The 19,553-nt window shown below is 44.1% G+C and overlaps 2 protein-coding genes across 2 annotated transcripts; both read right to left on the reverse strand.

Annotated features, from left to right (window-relative positions):
* Positions 1 to 1,124: 1,124 nt before the first annotated feature.
* On the reverse strand, positions 1,125 to 3,317 carry PRR18 (proline rich 18). The gene has a single exon (XM_083605932.1). It carries the CDS (start codon positions 3,055 to 3,057, stop codon positions 2,245 to 2,247), a length of 813 nt encoding a protein of 270 aa, XP_083462058.1. The 5' UTR covers positions 3,058 to 3,317; the 3' UTR covers positions 1,125 to 2,244.
* Positions 3,318 to 4,735: 1,418 nt separating this feature from the next.
* Positions 4,736 to 17,126, reverse strand: SFT2D1 (SFT2 domain containing 1). Its single transcript, XM_083605936.1, has 8 exons — positions 16,878 to 17,126; positions 12,200 to 12,286; positions 10,787 to 10,872; positions 9,476 to 9,557; positions 8,940 to 8,975; positions 7,664 to 7,722; positions 6,674 to 6,703; positions 4,736 to 5,397 (listed from the first exon to the last, which is right to left on the reverse strand). The coding sequence occupies exons 1-8, from the start codon at positions 16,938 to 16,940 to the stop codon at positions 5,358 to 5,360; spliced, it is 483 nt and encodes a 160-aa protein (XP_083462062.1). The 5' UTR covers positions 16,941 to 17,126; the 3' UTR covers positions 4,736 to 5,357.
* Between the last annotated feature and the right edge of the window lie 2,427 nt (positions 17,127 to 19,553).

The following is a 19,553-nucleotide window of genomic DNA, read 5'->3' on the forward strand; positions in this document are numbered from 1 at the left end:
GCTGCATTTAAAAACCTTCCAATGAATGTGTTCTTTGTATTTTAAAATAAGCATAAAACCAGCACACAAAACTAAAGCCACAAAGATGCATTTTGTTAGACGCTGAATCATGTCAGGAGAAAAAAACATGTTCAGGCCTCCTCCACTCTCAGAATGCTGGTTGCTGCCTTTATTTGGGTAATCTTTATGCACCAACTCCAGCTGAGGGACTCTGGGTAGAATTCAACAAAGAGCAGACCTATTGAAATGAACGGACCTAACTCAAGTAGAATCCTAGAATCGGTGTTCATTAATTTCAGTGGGTCTGCTTTGAGTAAAACTTACCCTGAATTTCAACAAAGCCCTACTCACAGTAGATCCACTGACATTAAGGGAAAGATTCAACTAACAAGTCCCTTCCATGGAAGCCCTATGTAGGGACTTCTGCTTGCACAAGGGGGCTCTCCTTGCAAGGGGAGATAGGGAGAACCCCCAGAAAAGTACATGGTGGGAGAAGGGAGAAATGTTTGCCCTGATGGAACAATTGCCTTAGCAGATATGAATTCCTCCCTACTAAACCTAAGCCTATTAACTTCAATGGGTGTATGTACTCTGCCTGGGACTAGTGTTGACTACTATCTTGTTTATAACTCTGTGCTATTGTTTTGCTCCATATGAAAGTTTGTTAACGATTAGCAAGAAAAGAGGGTTTGTTTATCCTTTAGGGTCAAAATAGAAGAAGAAGAAGAGTTTGGTTTGATATCCCGCCTTTCACTCCCTTTAAGGAGTCTCAAAGCGGCTAACATTCTCCTTTCCCTTCCTCTCTTAAAAGACAGGTACACAACACAAATACGGAAGTGCTCAATATGCAGCTCTCACTTAGAGTTCCTCAGAAAACTCAATTTTGCTGCAGAGCCTTTGCTTTTTATCTTGCCTCCCTGGCTCCTTTATGCACAATGATCTCAAAGACCTAGCTATCATTCCAGTGTGAGATTACCAATCTGCTGGATTTATTTTATAGAACAGCAATTCTTTTAAAAATTTCACTCAAAGCAAAGCAATTTGCAGCCCTATCCATTTCAACTGAGAGAGCTTTATATGCTTAAATCTCACCCATTGAAATAATAGCACTTAAAAATACAGGATTGTTCAACAGTATAGCCTTTATTTCCTGTCCCACCCCATAACTGTGGAGGAGCAGAATAAACAGGCAAAATATGCTTCCTCACCAATTTTAACTGTTTATTCAAATAAATAGAAATATTACAAATTTACAAAATCACTGTGCTATTTGTTTACAATGTACTTTAAAAAAAGTTTGTTAGTACTGAAGTTTGTGCCAAGTTTTTGTACTGTACACAGCCTCTTTCTTTGGAGTCACCTGCACTTAGTCATGTAAAACAAAAGCTCTTCCCTAAACTTTGCAGTCTCAGGAACAGGGAAGAAAAATTGGAGAAACTAACAAGATTCCTTACCTTCTCCTGGACCTTAGGCTGCGAATTATGCTTTTATAAAGTGTGACAAAAAATATTCAGCTGTCTCTGTGCACTCAGTTCTTTTCACAGGCTACAAAAATAAAAACACATTGCTATGTTACCATAATAAGTTAAACACAATCATGAAAAAGTTCAACATTTACATTTGGCCACCGTAAAATCTATACACAGAGAGGCTGAACTTCGTTCCCCATCACTTTAAAGCTATTGTCGCTATTATTCCAGCCAAAAATGACACAAAGGATTGGTTTTCCATAAGATTATCAGAAAAACTGTCTTTTTCGATTAAGATTTTGAGCAACAACAGCCCCAAACAAATGTGGAACAGATTCCCAGCACAGGGTGCCCAAGAGGGACGCACCTCTCATGCTCAAAAGGGTGTAGGGGGCGATTAAGCACATTTCCTTCCACGCACTATGTGCACAGAGATGAATTGTTCGTCTGAGCTGCAGTAATCCATTGAAAAAGGGTCGAGATGAAAGCAATTCTTATAACAGACAGAGGCGTGGTTGAGCTTGGAAGCTCAGCCTAACGCAACGTGTTATGTTATTTTTCAGAAAACACACACACAGTCACAGGCCAGGCCGGTGGAAGAGCTTTCTGCCGACAGAGGAGGAAATCCGTTCACAGTCAACAACAGGTGATGTGGGAAGGCGACCTTTGGCGACGAAGAACCAACTACGACACCACCCTGAGGAACAGAACGGCGGGCTCGGGTCTGCCTGCTTCTTGGCCGAGGGCCCGGGAGAGGGAGCCCCTGGCCGCCCGCTCACAGGGTGCCCAAGTGCGGCAGCGTGTCCAGCTTGTCGGCGCGGTCGCGGGCGGCGGCGCTCTCGACACCGCGGAGCCACTCGGTGCACTTGCGCACCAGCCCTTCGTCGGCCGCGCACGCTCCGGGGACGCCGGCCGCCCCTTCGCCGTCGGCCTCCTCCTCGTACTCCACGTCGTCGTAGCGGTGGCGCTCGTTGAGCAGCGACACCTGCAGCAGCGCGCGCAAGTCCCCGCCGCCGCCGCCGGCCGAGCACCCAGCCAGGGGGCGCTTCGCGGCGTCCGGGGAGGCGGAGCGGGGCGTCCTCCCGCGTGGCCGCCGCTGCTGTTGCTGCTGCTTCTCCAGGCTCCGGCGCTGGAGCACCCGGATCGCCTCGGGAGGCAGGCTGAGCGAGAAGCGCAGCGCGGCCTCCCCGCGCCCCGCTTGCGCCGCCGCGCAAAGGCTCTCGCAGGAGCGCGCGCCCGGGCCCGGCGGCCCCACGACCGAGCGGCCTCGCGACGCCGGAGACGGAGGCGCCCCCGCGGCCGGGGCGGCTGTGGCGGGCGGGTTCCTGGCGGCCGGCGGCGGGGCGCCTCTGTTGCGCGGCAGCTGCCTCGGGAGAGAAGTGCTGGGCCAAGAGCTCGAGAAGGCGCCGCCGCCGCCGCCGGGGCGCTCCGCGGGGACCCCGCCGCCGCGACCTTTCCGAGGGGGCTTGGCTGGTGCGAGGGGGGGCGCCGGCGCCTTTTTGGGAGCGCCCGGGCTCGGCTGCTGCGCACTCCGGAGCTGGAGTCGGGGGGCGGCAGCAGGTGGTGGCGCGATAGGAGGCAGGGACATGGCGCGGCCGCCGGCGGGAGCCCCTTCCCTCCTCCTCCTCCTGTGTGTTGTAGTTCAGCTCGACATCTTCGCCTCAGAGGAGGCGGCGGCGGCGGCCAGCCTCTCGCCCTCAGCTGGGGCTTCCAGGCAGCGCGGCGAACGTCGCTCTCTGGCACTGCGGATGAATGAGACACGCGGCGGTCGCGGCTGGTTGGAGGCGAGAGGAGGAGCCGAGAGGGCCGGGCGGGGGGAGAAGAGGCGAGGGCTTCGGCGGAGGCCGGCCAGCGGCCGGGCGGGCAGCCCCCCCCCTATCAGGCGGAAAGAGAAAGTCCCGCGAGCGCGGACGGGGGGCGAGGGGCGGCATCAGGCAGCCGAGGCCCGTCTTGCGCCTCCAAGAACACGACTTTGCACGCCTGTAGTTTGGCTCTCCTTAAAACGCACACACACATATATATCGTCTCTCCCCGTTATGCCCCGTCTGGTCTATTGCGCGCAGAATAAATGTTGCCAGGCTATATCAGAGGTTGAGTTGACACAAGAGCAGCTACTTGTTCGCGGATGTTCTAAACGGAGCCTTTCACCAATGTACTTGCTCCCAAAAGAGCAGTTGGGGAAGAAAAAATAACAAAGGTGTCTAATGAGCAGGTAGGATGCTATAGGCATAAGATCAGCTTGAAGATTCAGATCCAAAAGGGATTGCAGGCACAGTAAGTCTCCATAGTTTTAAGGTTCAGTAGACTTTGGGGAGAAAGCAGCAACAGCTTAACTCCCCATCTTTGTCAACATAAAGCTTGGCTTGTAACCCAGATCTCATCCCATTTGTACATGGAATTAGCAAACCAGTAGCACACCCACACAGGGCCCCCAATACACTAACATGATATGCAAAGAAGCTGAACAAAACATTTATACACTGTGTACTCACACCCTTCATCATTCCACACATCTATAAGACATCCATTTTTAAGGCTGCCTTACACTGAACTATAAGTATTATCTATCCCCTCCTCTACTTGGGAGAGGTTTTTTTATTTAGCAAGTAAAAACATGAATGCTATTTAACTTTTCACCCCACCATACAAGGCTTGTATAAATAGCCAACCTAGCAAAATTGGGTGTAGAACCCTTTCTTCCCCTTGGCAATTTGCACGATGCCAAAATTACATGGTGTCTAAACATCAAAGATGGTGTTTTTCTTGAATTCTAAAGCTTTTATTAGCTCTTAGTTTTTAATGTTGCATGTTAATGCTGGAAATTGTCACTTTATTTAGCATTACTAAGATACAACACAATCCATCTTTAATATTTTATTCAAATAAATCCTACATACGACTTACGTTTCCTGACTTTCAGCAGCACACAATACACATTTGCACCAATGTTTATATACCCTCCGTGTGCATCTGTCTATATCCTTCATCTATCAACTGTGTTCTCCACTTCCATAACCTGTTACCCATTCAGTCCCATGCAAACTACAGTGTACTCACTGTTAAGACCATGTTAATGGAAGACAATCTTACCCACCTACGAGTGATCACCAAAGAAGTAAACAGGAAGTATGTAACTGAATGTGTGAAGGGAATGCATGAGCCCAAGGATCTACTATATAATGGTTTGGCATGGGATGTGAACAAACCCAGTAATATCCAAGTGAAATTATTTTACAAAACAGGTAGATCTTCAATTCAAGAGTGCATATTTTTAAAGTATATTTATTTTGTAGTCAATGATTTAATATATTACTCATAAGCAATTTTAGTCAAGTGTATTTTAAGTATCACAGTACAAAAAGTTGGCATTTAAAATATAAGCTTAACAAGAAATTCAAGCATTTTAAAACAGCCTTACACATTTACAGTCTTTCCAGGCTAACACATACTTTAACTTTTCAAAAAAGCCCCATTAGCTATAAATTTGGCAAATACTTCATTTTACAATAGTTTTAAAATTCTTTGGGAAAAGCATGTAACAATAATGCACAAATGGTACGATAAATAGCAAATTTTAGACAAAAGTATTTACATGCATTTTACGTGAAATCCAAAGACTACTTTGATCTAGTTTTGAGATTAAACTATGTTAGCCAAACCTGATGCAACAGTTTTAAGACTCCGACATTACCAAATATTTTAAGAACAAATATTTAAAGGTTTCCTGATGTGCCAGTGCTGTGTGTTTTTAAAAGATTATTTTGCTAACACAATTTAATCTATTGTGGAAGGTGGATTTCACCATTTCAGGCGCTGAAACAATCCAAGTAAACTTGGAAGAAATGTAGTTGGCTTCCAAAAACATTGCAGATTTCTTCTCAGTTCACTTTAACCTAGGCAGGACGTGAAACATTTTATCACTGCATCCCTTTAAAAGAAAAGAAAAAAAGATAATTTCACCATGTGTTGTATGCCTATAAGGTAAAGGTAAAGGTACCCCTGCCCGTACGGGCCAGTCGTGTCCGACTCTAGGGTTGTGCGCCCATCTCACTTAAGAGGCCAGGGGCCAGCGCTGTCCGGAGACACTTCCGGGTCACGTGGCCAGCGTGACGAAGCTGCTCTGGCGAGCCGGCACCAGCGCAGCACACGGAAACACTGTTTACCTTCCCGCTAGAAAGCGGTACCTATTTATCTACTTGCACTTTAGGGGTGCTTTCGAACTGCTAGGTGGGCAGGAGCTGGGACCGTTTGACGGGAGCTCACCCCACCGCGGGGATTCGAACCGCCGACCATGCGATCGGCAAGCCCTAGGCGCTGAGGATTTACCCACAGCGCCACCCGCGTCCCTGTTGTATGCCTATACTGCATGTTAATTTTATCAACCACATTTATGATCATAACACTCACAACAATTGTGATAACAACATCTAGTTACCAAATGAACTCCAGGAAATCAGATACAAATCTGGTTTGTATGACACAATCAAACCTTGACTGCATCTCGTGGTCATTAAAGAAATGCCTTAACCACAAATCTGGTTTTGGACAGCATGCTAAGCCAAACTTTAGCTTAGTTCAATGCAAAGCTAAAAAGGACCAGGGAGGAGATAAAACACCTGTGAGCATTTCTCCAGGAGTTCACATGGTCCCAGCAAGTTATAGTTTGACTTACCATGTTGTGTGAACCAGGCTGCTGTGTTACTGATGGTCTGAGAAAGGAATCATCTTCCTCAATATGCTTTCAATAAATACATTCTCAAATGAAATTGTCCCTGTTTTATTTTGAGCAGTATATCATGATGAGCAATATGCTTTCATAGGAATAAACGCCACTGAATTTAGCAGAACTTATTTTCAAGTAAGCATGTATCAAGACACAATTAGCTGTTCTTTGGTGGCAGGTTGTCAACTAGGCATCACAAGAACTAGTGTGTTGCTTTCAAAACAATCCTCTGCCCTTTAAGGAAGGGAATATTAGAAGCTCAACTTCGTAAGAAGATGCACAGTACAAGGTTAAGTTGAGTGTAACAGGAAATTTGCTTTTTGATAGCAATTGTAAAATACTTAGTGATGTAAGATGTGCTAGATACAGTTACATAGAAAAAAAATCTGAAGAACAGTTTCTCACAAGAACAGTTTTTAAAAGCTGCAAGATAACTATACAGGCTCTTATTTTTGCAGGGCAAAAGAGCAAGCTGACTCACCGTGCATAAGGGATATATGATAGACTATACCTGAAAGAGAAAGAGGAAAAGTTAACATTAGCTCACTCTTCCTGCTTTACTCCACCTTCTACAATGTCAACCTGTTGCAATAAGTCCTTTAGATTACCTATTCAGATTATACGTAAGTTTAGAATAAGAGGGCTTTTGAAAGAACTAGGTGTACTGCCAAGGCATTCCTGAAACCACTCTCCATTTCAGATTTTGTTGCAAGCAAATTACACAGCCTCCTGCAAGATGGTACACAAGCTGGCCTTATGCAAGTGCCACAGAACCAAAGTAGTCCAAGAGGAAGCAAAAGCAGCCTTGAAAATAAGCACAAGTGACTAGCTTGCTAGGGTCTGACGGAGGTAGGATGGAACACAGTGTCCTCCTTGCACTAATGCACTCATTCACCTGCATGAAATACCTTGTTGCCCATGGCTACCAGGCTAGTACTAAACAAGGCTGTAATAAAATAGGACACTATCTTCGCCCCTACATGCAGTTTAATAAATTTAAATTTAGAAAACTCTTACAGAAAAAACAATTTGGAATCTATTTCCCCCCATCTAATACTGGATGACCTCCAACGGTATATGCCTACAAAAAAATGGACTTCCCTGCTTTTGCTTTCATTACTCCTGATCTCATTGGGGAGCTTCTGGTAACTTTCACAGAAATCTCAAAGCTCACAAGAACACAGTTTAAAAACTACTAGTATGCGCACATATATATTTATTCCTATAGCCCTACTTGGACCTCAAAATCCAAGCAACAGGTGGGAGAGGGTGCAGGGAAGGAGAGAGAAAAGATAAATCAATTCTGCTTTTTTATATACCTGCAGTAAGTTCTGAAGCAGAGGAGATGCTTTTTAAAAAGGCTATGGATCAAGACAGCAATATCACATTGCACAGCTTGCAAGATAACATACCGTACTTACATGCTGAGTTTTATATGACAGTAGTGTTAAAAATGTTTATAATGACTTACCAGGTCATTGCCAAGAACTGCAGAATGCAGAAGAGCAGAGCTAGCCCTTTCTTACCCCACTAGAGAGAGAGAGAGAGATAAGGAATATATGGTGAGCTTGTTGACATTATTTTTAAAATCAATAAATTTAAAACGAGTCTCAAGAAGCTCCAATGGCAAATTAACCCTGATTAAAACACTTGAGCAAAATGCATTGCTATACACTTCCATTAGAAGGCATAGCCCAAAGTATGCATATTTATTAGGAAGTAACTTTTGCCAAAGCCAATGGGACATTCCTAAGCAAGCCTATATAGGAGTGCAGTATTAAATATGAAAATATTTTCACTAGACTGGCTTACCCCATATAAAATTTTATGTTAACTAGATGTTTTTATTAAAAAATGAAAGTAAACACTACACGGCCAGGATTACATCAGTAGTAAAAACACTAAGAGCAGGGGTGGGGGACATATGGTTTTCTGGATATTGTTGGACTCCAACTCCCATTATCCCCACCAAGCATGGACAATGGTTAGGGATGATGGGAATCATAGTCCGACAATGTCTGGAGAGTCAGAGCAGGCATCCCCAAACTCGGCTCTCCAGCTGTTTTGGGACTACAACTCCCATCATCCCTAGCTAACAAGACCAGTGGTCACGGATGATGTGAATTGTAGTCTCAAAACATATGAAGGGCTGAATTTGCCGATGCCTGATTTAGAGTGTGTTACACAAGCCGTAAACCCAAGGACCTTTCAGACTTCAGTTAAGACACAGCAAAGCCTACAGAGCCAGCTTTCAACATTAAACTAATTTATGCTGATGACACATTAAATCTGGTAAGGGGTCACCAGTATGGCACCCCTGGGTTTAATGGTGCTCTTGAGAAATTTCCTTTTTTTCCTCTGTGTCTACAAAAGCTTTATGTCTTTCATCGGTAGTTTTGTTGTCATCCTATTTAAAATTATGAAGTTTTTTCTGTATTGGATCAATGTTTCTGTAGTGCTGGCAAACATCAGATTTGCAATTTTTATTGTGTAGTCTACCAATATAAGCTTGATTTGATAGAATTTTGGAGAACCCATGCAAATTCAAGAGGTTCATTTTAACTCCACTAGATCAAACTTTTACCCAAACCCCTTGGAAACACAAAGTGTGTGTACTACACTTTTTGTTGGGAGGGGAATAAACCAAGGGAGGGTGAAGAAGAACAAACAGAGGGAGTGGTGCACTTTCAAAATTCCAAATGTGCCAATACCCCCAGAAAGGTTGGCATGAAGACAATATTACTTACCCAGAACACAGCACATAGGGTACAGATAAAACACAACTGGAGAAAAGGAGAATCATATCAGTATATACTTAAGCAATACATAATTTATGCAATATTCTCCCACTAAAACTCTGGAATGTAGAAAATCTACCAAAGTTAGTGCATTCTTGGCAGTTTCAATGTTTTATTTAGTATCTTTCCAGAAGCACTATGTACCCATTCCCCTCCATTTTCTCATTTCAAAATCAAAAGATACCACCGAAGCATTACGTAAGCTCACTACATAGTCATAACCTAACCTGAATTACCTATTCTGCTGACAAAATTAGTTTGATAAAATTGAACACAATCTTCAATTGTCTGCTTGTATTATACCATTTTCTGATTCCTCCTAAAAACAGATATGTTATACATAACCCATTTTTTTTTGGGGGGGGGAGGGAACATCTCAGTGATGTTATGAAGTTCTAATTTAAATACTGACCCTGCCAGAATACCCCCAGGGAAACTCAACATTATGCTTCATTATTTTCAAATACAGAAAAGATGTAGCTTACCAGCATAACAATTGTCACAATTAATCTTGTTGGTTCAAACATCTTTTTCAGTTGTTTCACAGGGCCCATCAAGAAGCACGTACTGGGTTGTAAGAAATTAAACAATAAGCATGCCTGCCATTAACTGAACCAAAGAAGCATGTGTGTTTGTTGAACGGCACTGTTTATAGTTCAAACCGATACCCCTCTATTAGTGTTGAAAGCATAATGAGAGGAGAACTGATTTAATGTACATTAGGAATATAGGAAGACCTTGCAATCCAGCTAGTTTGTGAATTTCATGAAGCAGCTGCCTCCTTGTGGCACTGACACACTCTGCTTGTTCCTTAGTATCACCACAGATTTAAATTACTCAAGCATTACAGAGTTACAACTTTTAACCCAGTTCTAAAAAACTGCCAAACGTTCGGATGCAAGTCATATTAGCAGACAAAAAAAAAAAGGGTAGAGTGTTACAGATAAAAACATTGCTTTAAAAGCGTAAGGATGTTGTCTAATTTTTAAGAAGTATGTCTGCAATACCAGCAAGTAGCCCAGTGCTTAATTACTCCTAGAATATCCAGATGGATTTAATGATCTTTCCCAAGGATACTGGAAAGAGACACGCACCCATGTTTTACTGGGACAAAGAACAGCAGTAGTTGACTTTTTGCAGTGCAAAAACTTCAGAATTGAAGTTCTTGACAGACAAAATTGGTGGTGGAGCAAACTACTTAATCTTGAAGAGTTAAGTACATGGAAAAATGTGTATGTATCAGTTTTGCATGTAAATGATTGCCTGGTAGCCATACGCAACAAGGAACTGCATGCTGGTGAGTGGGGGGTTGGTGAAGAGGGGATGGAGCCCTTTGTCCCATGGCTCCTATAAGAGGGAAATTTCCTTTGTAAAAGCATAGAAATGGAGCCATCTGCTGGAAGGAGGGCAGAGGTCTAGACCCTTAGGCTACCAATCCCCTGCAAACTAGCAACTTATTTGGCAGGCTAGTAATTTTTGTGGGGTTATTTACAAGGGTGGTGTGCATACTAGTAATCTGCTCAGATAGGCAGGTGTGCCCCAGTTCCTTTTGTGAAATATCAGTATTTTCTGATAAGATGCATCCTCTCTTTTTTTTAAGGTCTCACATTAAATACACATAAACAGACAGCAAGACAGAAAGGCAGTTTTCATTTTACAAAGAGATTCAATTTTTATTAAGCCCTTTCTTTAAAAAGTACCATATACAATGTTTTTCTCAGTTTGCAGTTCTCTCCAAATTAAGTGTAAAACTACACATCTCATTAAAACTTTTAAATAAATAAATCTGTCCATACCTGGCTAATGCAGCAATATTTCCTAAGGTATAGAACACTGCAAAGAGTTTTGTGCCAGCGCCTGGGAGCCAAAGCATTGCTGTCCCCTATACAAAATAAGCCCAGTTGCGAACTTTAGAAGCGTGGTGATGTCAGAGTGGTAAGGCATTAAATATTATACTAACGCAAAATCAACACAGCAGCAAACATCTAGCACATTCTAATATTACCCTCTGCTGGCAACTAGATATACTGATGTTAATTAACTGCCTCTAAGTGTTTAACTGTGACACACTTAAATATCTGGAATTAATAGAAATGCATGCATGAGTCAGTTTATCTACCAATTTATACAATTACTCTTCTTACAAAGTACAACTAAAAAGGCAGAAGCCCAAATTTAAGCCAATTCAGTAAATCACATCTTCCTGACTGTAAGAAATGAATTATTTGAAATAATATTTCAAATCAACAGTACTTCCCAGTACATGTTTCTGTCTCTCAATATAAGACCACCAGGAAACCTAGATCTTACAAGTGACCTTCCATTCAGAATGGTAAACATGATGTGGCTAGTCTTGTTTAATCTCAGGCCATGAGATAAATGCCTCCCCAGTCTTTATGATCCAAGAATAAAACCTTGTCCTGCATGCCCTTGTTTACAAAATAGAGAACGGCCATGAAGTGAAGCAGCCCTTTTTCTGTGTGAACACCCAGACTGTATCTGGGAGATCTCTGACAGGGAATGGCCATCTCCTTCTATAGTTTCAGATCTATGCTTGATTTAAGTTCTGAAGGCTTTCCCTGACAGCTTATGAAAAATGGTTGAATGTTTTTAAATATTCGTGCTGATATTTTTATTAATGGTAAAGACATTTTGGCATATAAGTGGCATATAAATGAATTAAATATAATTTTAATTGTCACCGTCACTGCTCAACTGATTTTAAGAATTAGGTCTGAAATTGGTCTGAGCTCATATTTACAGGTAAATGTGATTGATAAATGCAAGTGAACAGCAGTATATGAACATATACCCTGTCATGCACAACGCTTACAAGGCGCAGCTTTCTCACTTATATATATTTCTCACATATATTTAAAAAAACCTCCCTGCACATAGAAATTTCATGTATATGCATTTGAGACTAAGTGGCCAGTCTCAAATGCATATACTGTACTGCTATAACAGCATTAAAGGGACAAGGAGATTTTGAGGTGAAGTGTATTATACAATCTCATTTCTGAATGAAATCAAAACAGTGCCATGAGAGCTATACCACTTTCTGAACATCGAGATTTACTATCGCTTGCCCAAGGAATTTTACGTATCTCTAATTTTTTTTTGTTCAAGAACAGAAAGTAAAAAGAAGTACAAGCAGAGATCCAAGAAACCAGGTTGCTTTTCATATGTTCTACAAAGTTTTTACTTACAAGAATGGAACACACAATGCCACTTGCAAAGCAGATAGCAAACCATTTGACTCGAGTACTAAAACTAAGAGTTGAAGAATCAAGCACCTGTGGGTGAAGAAAGAAATAAAGAAATTAGCTTCTAACAGTACTATATCTTAGACCAATTCACACAAACAGGTTTCTCAACTAACGGTTTGCTAGTCACATAATTGCTGAATAACAGAGAGCATGTACAGACTATGTCTTTGAGCCAAAAGCCTTTTCTCCACAGGTAGGGTTCTTTTTTGACCAAGTGGAAGAGCTCTGTGTGAGGTAAGTAATCTCAAAACTTTAACAACCCACCACTAGAGTTTGTGCACTTCAGCCTGGATCGCTTAGTTGGTTAGAGCAGGCATAGGCAAACTTGGCCCTCCAGATGTTTTGGGACTACAACTCCTATCATCCCTGACCACTGGTCCTGTTAGCTAGAGATGATGGGAGTTGTAGTCCCAAAACATCTGGAGGGCAGAGGTTGCCTATGCCTGGGTTAGAGCGTAGATAATGCCAAGGTTGCAAGTTCAATCTGCGTATGGGATGGCTGCATAATTCTGCACTGCAGGCAGTTGGACTATATGATCCTCAGGGACCCTTCCACCTCTACAATTCTATGATTCTGTAAACCTGAACCTCCAGGGACAGTATTGTGTTCAAGAGCACCAAGCTACCTTTCGGAGGAGTGCAACCCAGAACAGGCTGTCTCTTCACCTCCCCAACTCAAGAACTTTGAACAATGAACACCACTGTCATTTCAGGATCTGGCTTTTTCTCCAATATGTTTAGGGCAAAATGCATTGTTCTTACTCCTCCCTCAAACCCATTGTAGACAGCATGCAAATTTTGGAGAGTCAATACAAAAAGTTGAGGATATCAGCAACTGAACATCTTTCCTTAATGGAGTTTGCTGTCTTTGAAATTGGAATGAACAATGGCGAATATTGTGAACCAATCTCCTAAACCCACCCAGGCCTACCCCGTCTGACTTTTACACATTCATGAAGTATGAAGGGGGGAACTAGCTACATAGGCTTATCCATGCAACTGGGATCCCCAACAAGGGGTACAATATTGAAGGCATAACCAGATGAGGTGGCCCTCTTCACAACAAGGTGTAGCACATGAACAGGTCTTTATTTTCAAACACTTCTGCACAGCATTCCCTTCAATGGCTGAAAGACCTGAACAGTGGCGTAGCGTGGGTTGTCAGCACCCGGGGCAAGGCAAGTAATTTGCGCCCCCTAACCCGTGGATTTGCGCCCCCTAACCCATGGATTTGCCCTAACCCCAGATGTTGCGCCCGGTGCGGCCGCCCCCCCCCCTGCACCCCCCACGCTACGCCACTGGACCTGAAAACTCCAGCACCCTCTTAAGAGTACTCATTGTCCACCAGAGCATGTTAACTTACAGCTATGTAGGGGAAGGACATTTCCCCTATTGCTGCTTACTCCTTCCCTACCTTTTTATTGGAAGACTCTCATGTCTTGCTCCCATGCCCCCACCCTAAAAAAAGAAACTCAAAACTTTTGCTCATTGCAGACCATGTGCTTTACACAGGTGTTCTGCCCGTGTAGAGCCAATTATGGGCTCAAAACCTGCCAAAAACAAGGGCAGGAACTGAACTGGGCAGAGCAGTTTATGTTCCTGTGAAATGAAAATGTTCTTGTTTGCTTTGAGAGCAAGTAGCACAGCATAAGCAGTTAGAAGTCATAAAAGTATGAGCAAACAAGATTAATCTGATGGACATAAAGTGATATAAGGTGGCATCTCCTGGAGCCAAGGAGTCCAAGCCAACTTCCAGTTCCTGCTCCCATCCCATCTCGCATCAAACCCTTATCACCACTATATAGGACTTGGCATGCCATACTTATTTTTGATCTAAAAATAAATTCTCCCATACTTCATCTACTATATATTTTGGAAAGGGGTTTGTCCATTTGTTCTCTATAAGTTCAGATGCATCTCAAGATATCATCTCCAAACTCGGCACAAGGGTCCCCGAGGTGTGCGTGGTACTCTTCATTGACGTGTGGATACTGGCCGCCATCTTGAATCAAGATGGAGGACCGAAACATGACTTTGGTGTGACTTAACCCATTTTTTAGCATAGGTATTGTTGCCGAACTTGGCAAGAGGGCAGCTCTGAGCACCCCCTGCTAATTCATTATATTGAGATGCAACTTTTAACATTATGATCTGTTAAAATTTGTAGATTTAACACGATTATATTCTGGTTTAATTTTGGCCAAGCTGTTTATAATTAAATTTTTAAAATAAAAAGCCTTGTTATTTTTTAATCCACCTAAAAGAATCAAGGCCACAGACAATTACAAAGATAAGCCTGCAGAGGGAAAATGGAAGACCTCCTGAATGTCTCTCTTCCACCTCCCTCCCTCCCTGCCCTTGCCTCATGCTTAAGGAGATAGTCGTATCTGCAGCTGTTCTTGTCAGTCCCCACCTTTAATTCATACAGCTATTATCATGGACCATATATTACTTTCTTAGGCCATTGTGCTGACTTCCTACTCTGTTGAAATGTCTTTTCCCATGACCAAAACAAATTTAAGCTTTCAAAATGTAACAATGTATAACTTACCTTTTCCTATCGAAATCTTTATCCATATATAGGCAGCAAGGAAAAGAAATACAAACATTCAACAGCAGCACCCAAAAGTGAGATAGCAAACAACTCTGACATTCCTGATCCGAGATTAGGGTTTCCTCATTTTGAGAGAAACTTTGTAAACTTTGAATATCCCAGGAACACGTGTGATCCATATTTATGGTGTTTAGCCTTGACACAACTATGTATGGCTTACTCACCACTTTATTCAGTATAATTACCCTGTCCCAGTAGTGTGTCCATGTATGTTACATACATTTCTGAAGCTAATTAAATCTACATTAGGGAAATTTATTCAAAACTGAAAGGCCTCATGAGTAGCTAAATGTGTAGCATTTTCAGAATATCATATACATTTTTACTTTTAAGTAAGATGTTATGAAGCTGGTGAATTCTCAAAATAACCCATCATGCAGTGTCGCAGCTGCCCACATGTAGAAGTGAACAAAACCACTTTTGGAGAAAAGTCTTTCTACTGAGCTTTAAAGCCAGACCAGATTAACTTGAAAGCAGATAGGAAATATAATCTATATTTGCAGTTAGTAGATAGATAGTTAACCTTGAGGGGGCCAATATGTTTCATTTTCCAAGGCCTCTGTTAAACAGATGTGATCATTTGTTTTGTGGTTGCTCATAGGTGAAGCTGAGTGAACTATTTACTAAACACACTCCACAATTAGCAAACCACCACTCCATTTCACAACTGCTCAATCTGAGCTAAGGGGTCAGACCAAACTATTCTTTAGTAAGTAAAAGGGCAAGAGATGACAGATGTATCTGTGCCCATTAGCCTTTTGCAGCAGATACTCATATTCATTAGGCACCACCGCAAAATAAAGCAGCAGTGACAAATTCTTGCCTTTCATGCTCACATTCCAACTTCACCTCTTCCTCTCCTAACAACGCCTCAGGCTGCATCAGAATCTAACCAGTTAGGCGTTTCAGATATAAATATTTCCATGTCCTTCCCGAGGAAGCCAGAGTGGGAACCTAAATCCTTCTGTATACAGTACTAATGCTCTTGCCTCTGATCTGAATGACCCACCTTTCCCCAACACAAGAAGGGCAAAAGCCTCTTCCCCAAGATCAACACGGACTGCAAAAACTGTCCTTGGTCCTCTGGCTCCTGCAGAAGATTTGGGGGGAGACACCAGAGGAGGAGATGCTGTCAAATCCAGAGCCTGTTCCCTTCCTCAAATCATCTGCAGATCCCAGAGGGAAGAAGGAGCTGAGGGCACCCACAAATAACCACAGTCTACGGAGGCCCGCTAGTGCTGTATGGAAGTGAGAGCTGGACCATAAAGAAGGCTGATCGCTGAAGAATTGATGCTTTTGAATTATGGTGCTGGAGGAGACTCTTGAGAGTCCCATGGACTGCAAGAAGATCAAACCTATCCATTCTTAAGGAAATCAGCCCTGAGTGCTCACTGGAAGGACAGATCCTGAAGCTGAGGCTCCAATACTTTGGCCACCTCATGAGAAGAGAAGACTCCCTGGAAAAGACCCTGATGTTGGGAAAGATTGAGGGCACTAGGAGAAGGGGACAACAGAGGACGAGATGGTTGGACAGTGTTCTCGAAGCTACAAACATGAGTCTGACCAAACTGCGAGAGGCAGTGGAAGACAGGAGTGCCTGGCGTGCTCTGGTCCTTGGGGTCACGAAGAGTCGGACACGACTAAACAACGACGACAACAACGGAGGCCCGCCAGAGGTTTCACTAATCCCCTCTTCTTTGCCCCTTTTATAGATGCTCTCAGGATCCCCCCCCCAGCCGTCCTCCGATAATAAACAACTTCTCGCCACTAGTTTCCGTTCCCTTAATAAGGCCGAAGGAAAACGAAATATGTCGCCTCCCTTGGCTGGGGGACAGAAGGAAGAGCAAGTGGCCGCGAGGGGAGGCGCGACCCGCCTTCCCTCCGGTGCCAGCGCCTGCTCTCGAGTAAACGGGCGCAGACCCGGCGCATCACGAGTCTTGGCGCTCGTCCCGAGGAAACGGCGCCGGAGCCCGGCCAGAAGGGAGGCGAAGCCCTTCCCCGTACCTGCGACGTCAGCCCCTGCTCCTCGTCGTCCTGCCCGCTCAACACCCGCCGGAGTTTCTCCATTGCCGCGGCACCTGCCTCTCAGCGCCGCCGACCCCCGTCGCCGAGAAGTGCCCACACGCTCCGCCTGCTCTTCCTCGCGGGGCTCTCGCCTTGTCAGATCCTCCGCCTCAACCGCCTCCTGAGGGAAAGCTAAACCGGAAGCTGACCGTCGAGGAAAACCCGGAAACACCTTTGAGTTGGGTTCAGCCAACCGTCATGGCTCCATATCCTACCCCCACCCCGCCCATATCAGTAGTCCCGCCCTCTCCTTCTCCTCGCCGAATAGCGATCAAAACACCCGTTGGCCACGCCCCCTTTTCGTTTTGCTTGTCTCACGCAGCAGGGCTCGTTTCCGGTTTCTCTTCGAAGGCCGCCATGTGCGGGGCACTGTTTCCCCCCACTTACATTCAATGGAGAACCCGAAGTCAGCTTAGTTTTTGTTTCTTTGGGTTTTTTTACATTCTCTCTTACCCGTTTTGTTCCCATCCTCGTATCCACGTGACTTTTCTTCCACAGATCTTCAGATATCGCCCCCCAATTCTTCTCTAATGGAACCGATCCATCACTTTCAGATACAGGCGTGTCGTTCGCTGAGGGCTCCTTCTGTTATCAATGAGCTGCATTTATTTTTAGTGTTAGGAGCGCTGGCACAAGTAAACATAATTCCACAAAATAATCGTAAAACCGCCAGTGACAAATGGTAGAGATAAAACAAATGGGACCGTATTAAGGCTGTTTTTACCTTCTCTTTTCAATTTTTACATTTTAAACTGAAGAACTGCCTTGAGTGTATTGGGAAAGAGTACCATATGAATGATAGAATATTAGTTTCATGGACTGCAGTCATGCTTAGTAAGAATAAGTGAGGCAAATGGGCATTACAAAAACTGCCATCATTAATAAACATTCTTCCCACAAATTTCAGTTGCACTTTTTCTTGTTCACCCTCTTTTGACATCATCCTGCTATTTGAATCATTGCAAAAAAAGTTGGATTTTCTGCTGTCTCAGAATAATAGTAATAATTTTAAATCCAATAATTGCGTCAGCACCCACATTTCAGTAGTCTCATATATATATACTGGAAATAATGCAGCTAAAAGGGGCAGTCTAGGATAAGCAGAGCTAATTCAGAGGATAAAGGATAGATGAGATCTGCCTAGGCAGTGGTAGACAGAGTATGTGTAATCTTAAGGATGACTGGCCTATACACAGTGGCGTAGCGTGGGGGTGCAGGGGGGGCCGGCCGCACCGGGCGCAACATCTGGGGGGGCGCGCTCACCGCCTCCGGAGTCACCGAAGAGCCTCGGGCGCAGGCTGTAGCAGAGCCCCATGTCTCGCGGAACCGACGAGCTGTGCGCGCATCCGGGCTGAAGGCGTCCGGCAGGCAGCGGCTCTCAGCGCACCAGGCAGCCCCTCCTCACAGCCCCGCCGCCGCTGCTGCTGCTGCAGCTGCTGGGCCATGTTGCATTTTCCTCACCTCTCTGCCCTCCTCCGGGCAAGTGGCGTCGTTTGGGCGGCAGCGCCAGCGGCAACTCGCCTCAGATCACCTGACACGGACCCGCCGCCGCCACCGTGGCTACCTTACCGTAAATACCCCAGCCCAGGCAGCAGTAAGAAGCAGCTGGCAGTGGCGGCAGGTTAGGGGTTAGGGGGCGCAAATTACTTGCCTTGCCCCGGGTTAGGGGGCGCAAATTACTTGCCTTGCCCCGGGTGCTGACAACCCACGCTACGCCGCTGCCTATACAGATAAAAGCTCAACTAGGGGAAGGAAAACTCTGATCCTAACCTGCACTGCCTTGCAGGACATCTTTGGGAGAAGAATGAGCTAAGGAGTAAACCGTACACAAATCTGGAATGCAGCTCTAAGACGGCTGGATGATGCCTTATACACCTTCTGACAACTCCTGCAGCCAAGCTGGTGCCAAATGTATTGCTCTCCTTTCCTTTGGGCCACATGAGTGAGGCAGAGGGGAGTCTTGTAGTCTGGGCAGCCCAAGCTCGCCATACATGCAGTACATTCCCGTTTCGCCACATTGCTGCCCCTGAAGATGCAATTAGTTGGGATGAAACAGAGGGGTGGGTCTATGCATAAGTCATGGAGCTCCCTGCCCACGCAACCTTGCCTCATTCCTTGATAATATTAGGCTTTCTTGCTGAAACTATATCATGTCAACAGGTACCACCACCAAATGCTATTATCCCACATAATTCTTTTTAGTGCATTGACTCCTCTATAGTTGTAGAAAGTGCAAGTATTATTTCATAGAACTAGCACAATGTCTGCATGGTTAGACCCAATTCCAGAGTCTATAATTTTGTGAGATAAGGTCTAAATTTACATAGCCAAGTGCTGAGCATCAGTTGATAATGCTGCATTGGCATTTATTTTGCTATTTTTAAAAAAGGAAAATATGGAAGTAGCAACAATGTAAGGTTTTCGGGAGCTATATCACTTAAGGAATCTGAAGTCCTAATCCATGAAAAATAATTTGAATAATCTGCTATTCATTTATATTTAGCGATCTGTTATTCCCAGTTACAAAGGAAGTACGGTAGCTACTAAAATGTAGAAAATCACAACTATCAGTGGTCAAAGGACTGTTTTTGCACCTTCTTCCCATGGATTCCTTAT

The sequence above is a fragment of the Podarcis filfolensis genome (genome assembly GCF_964270895.1).
Source record: "Podarcis filfolensis genome assembly, chromosome: 3".
Classification (NCBI taxonomy): Eukaryota; Metazoa; Chordata; class Lepidosauria; order Squamata; family Lacertidae; genus Podarcis; species Podarcis filfolensis.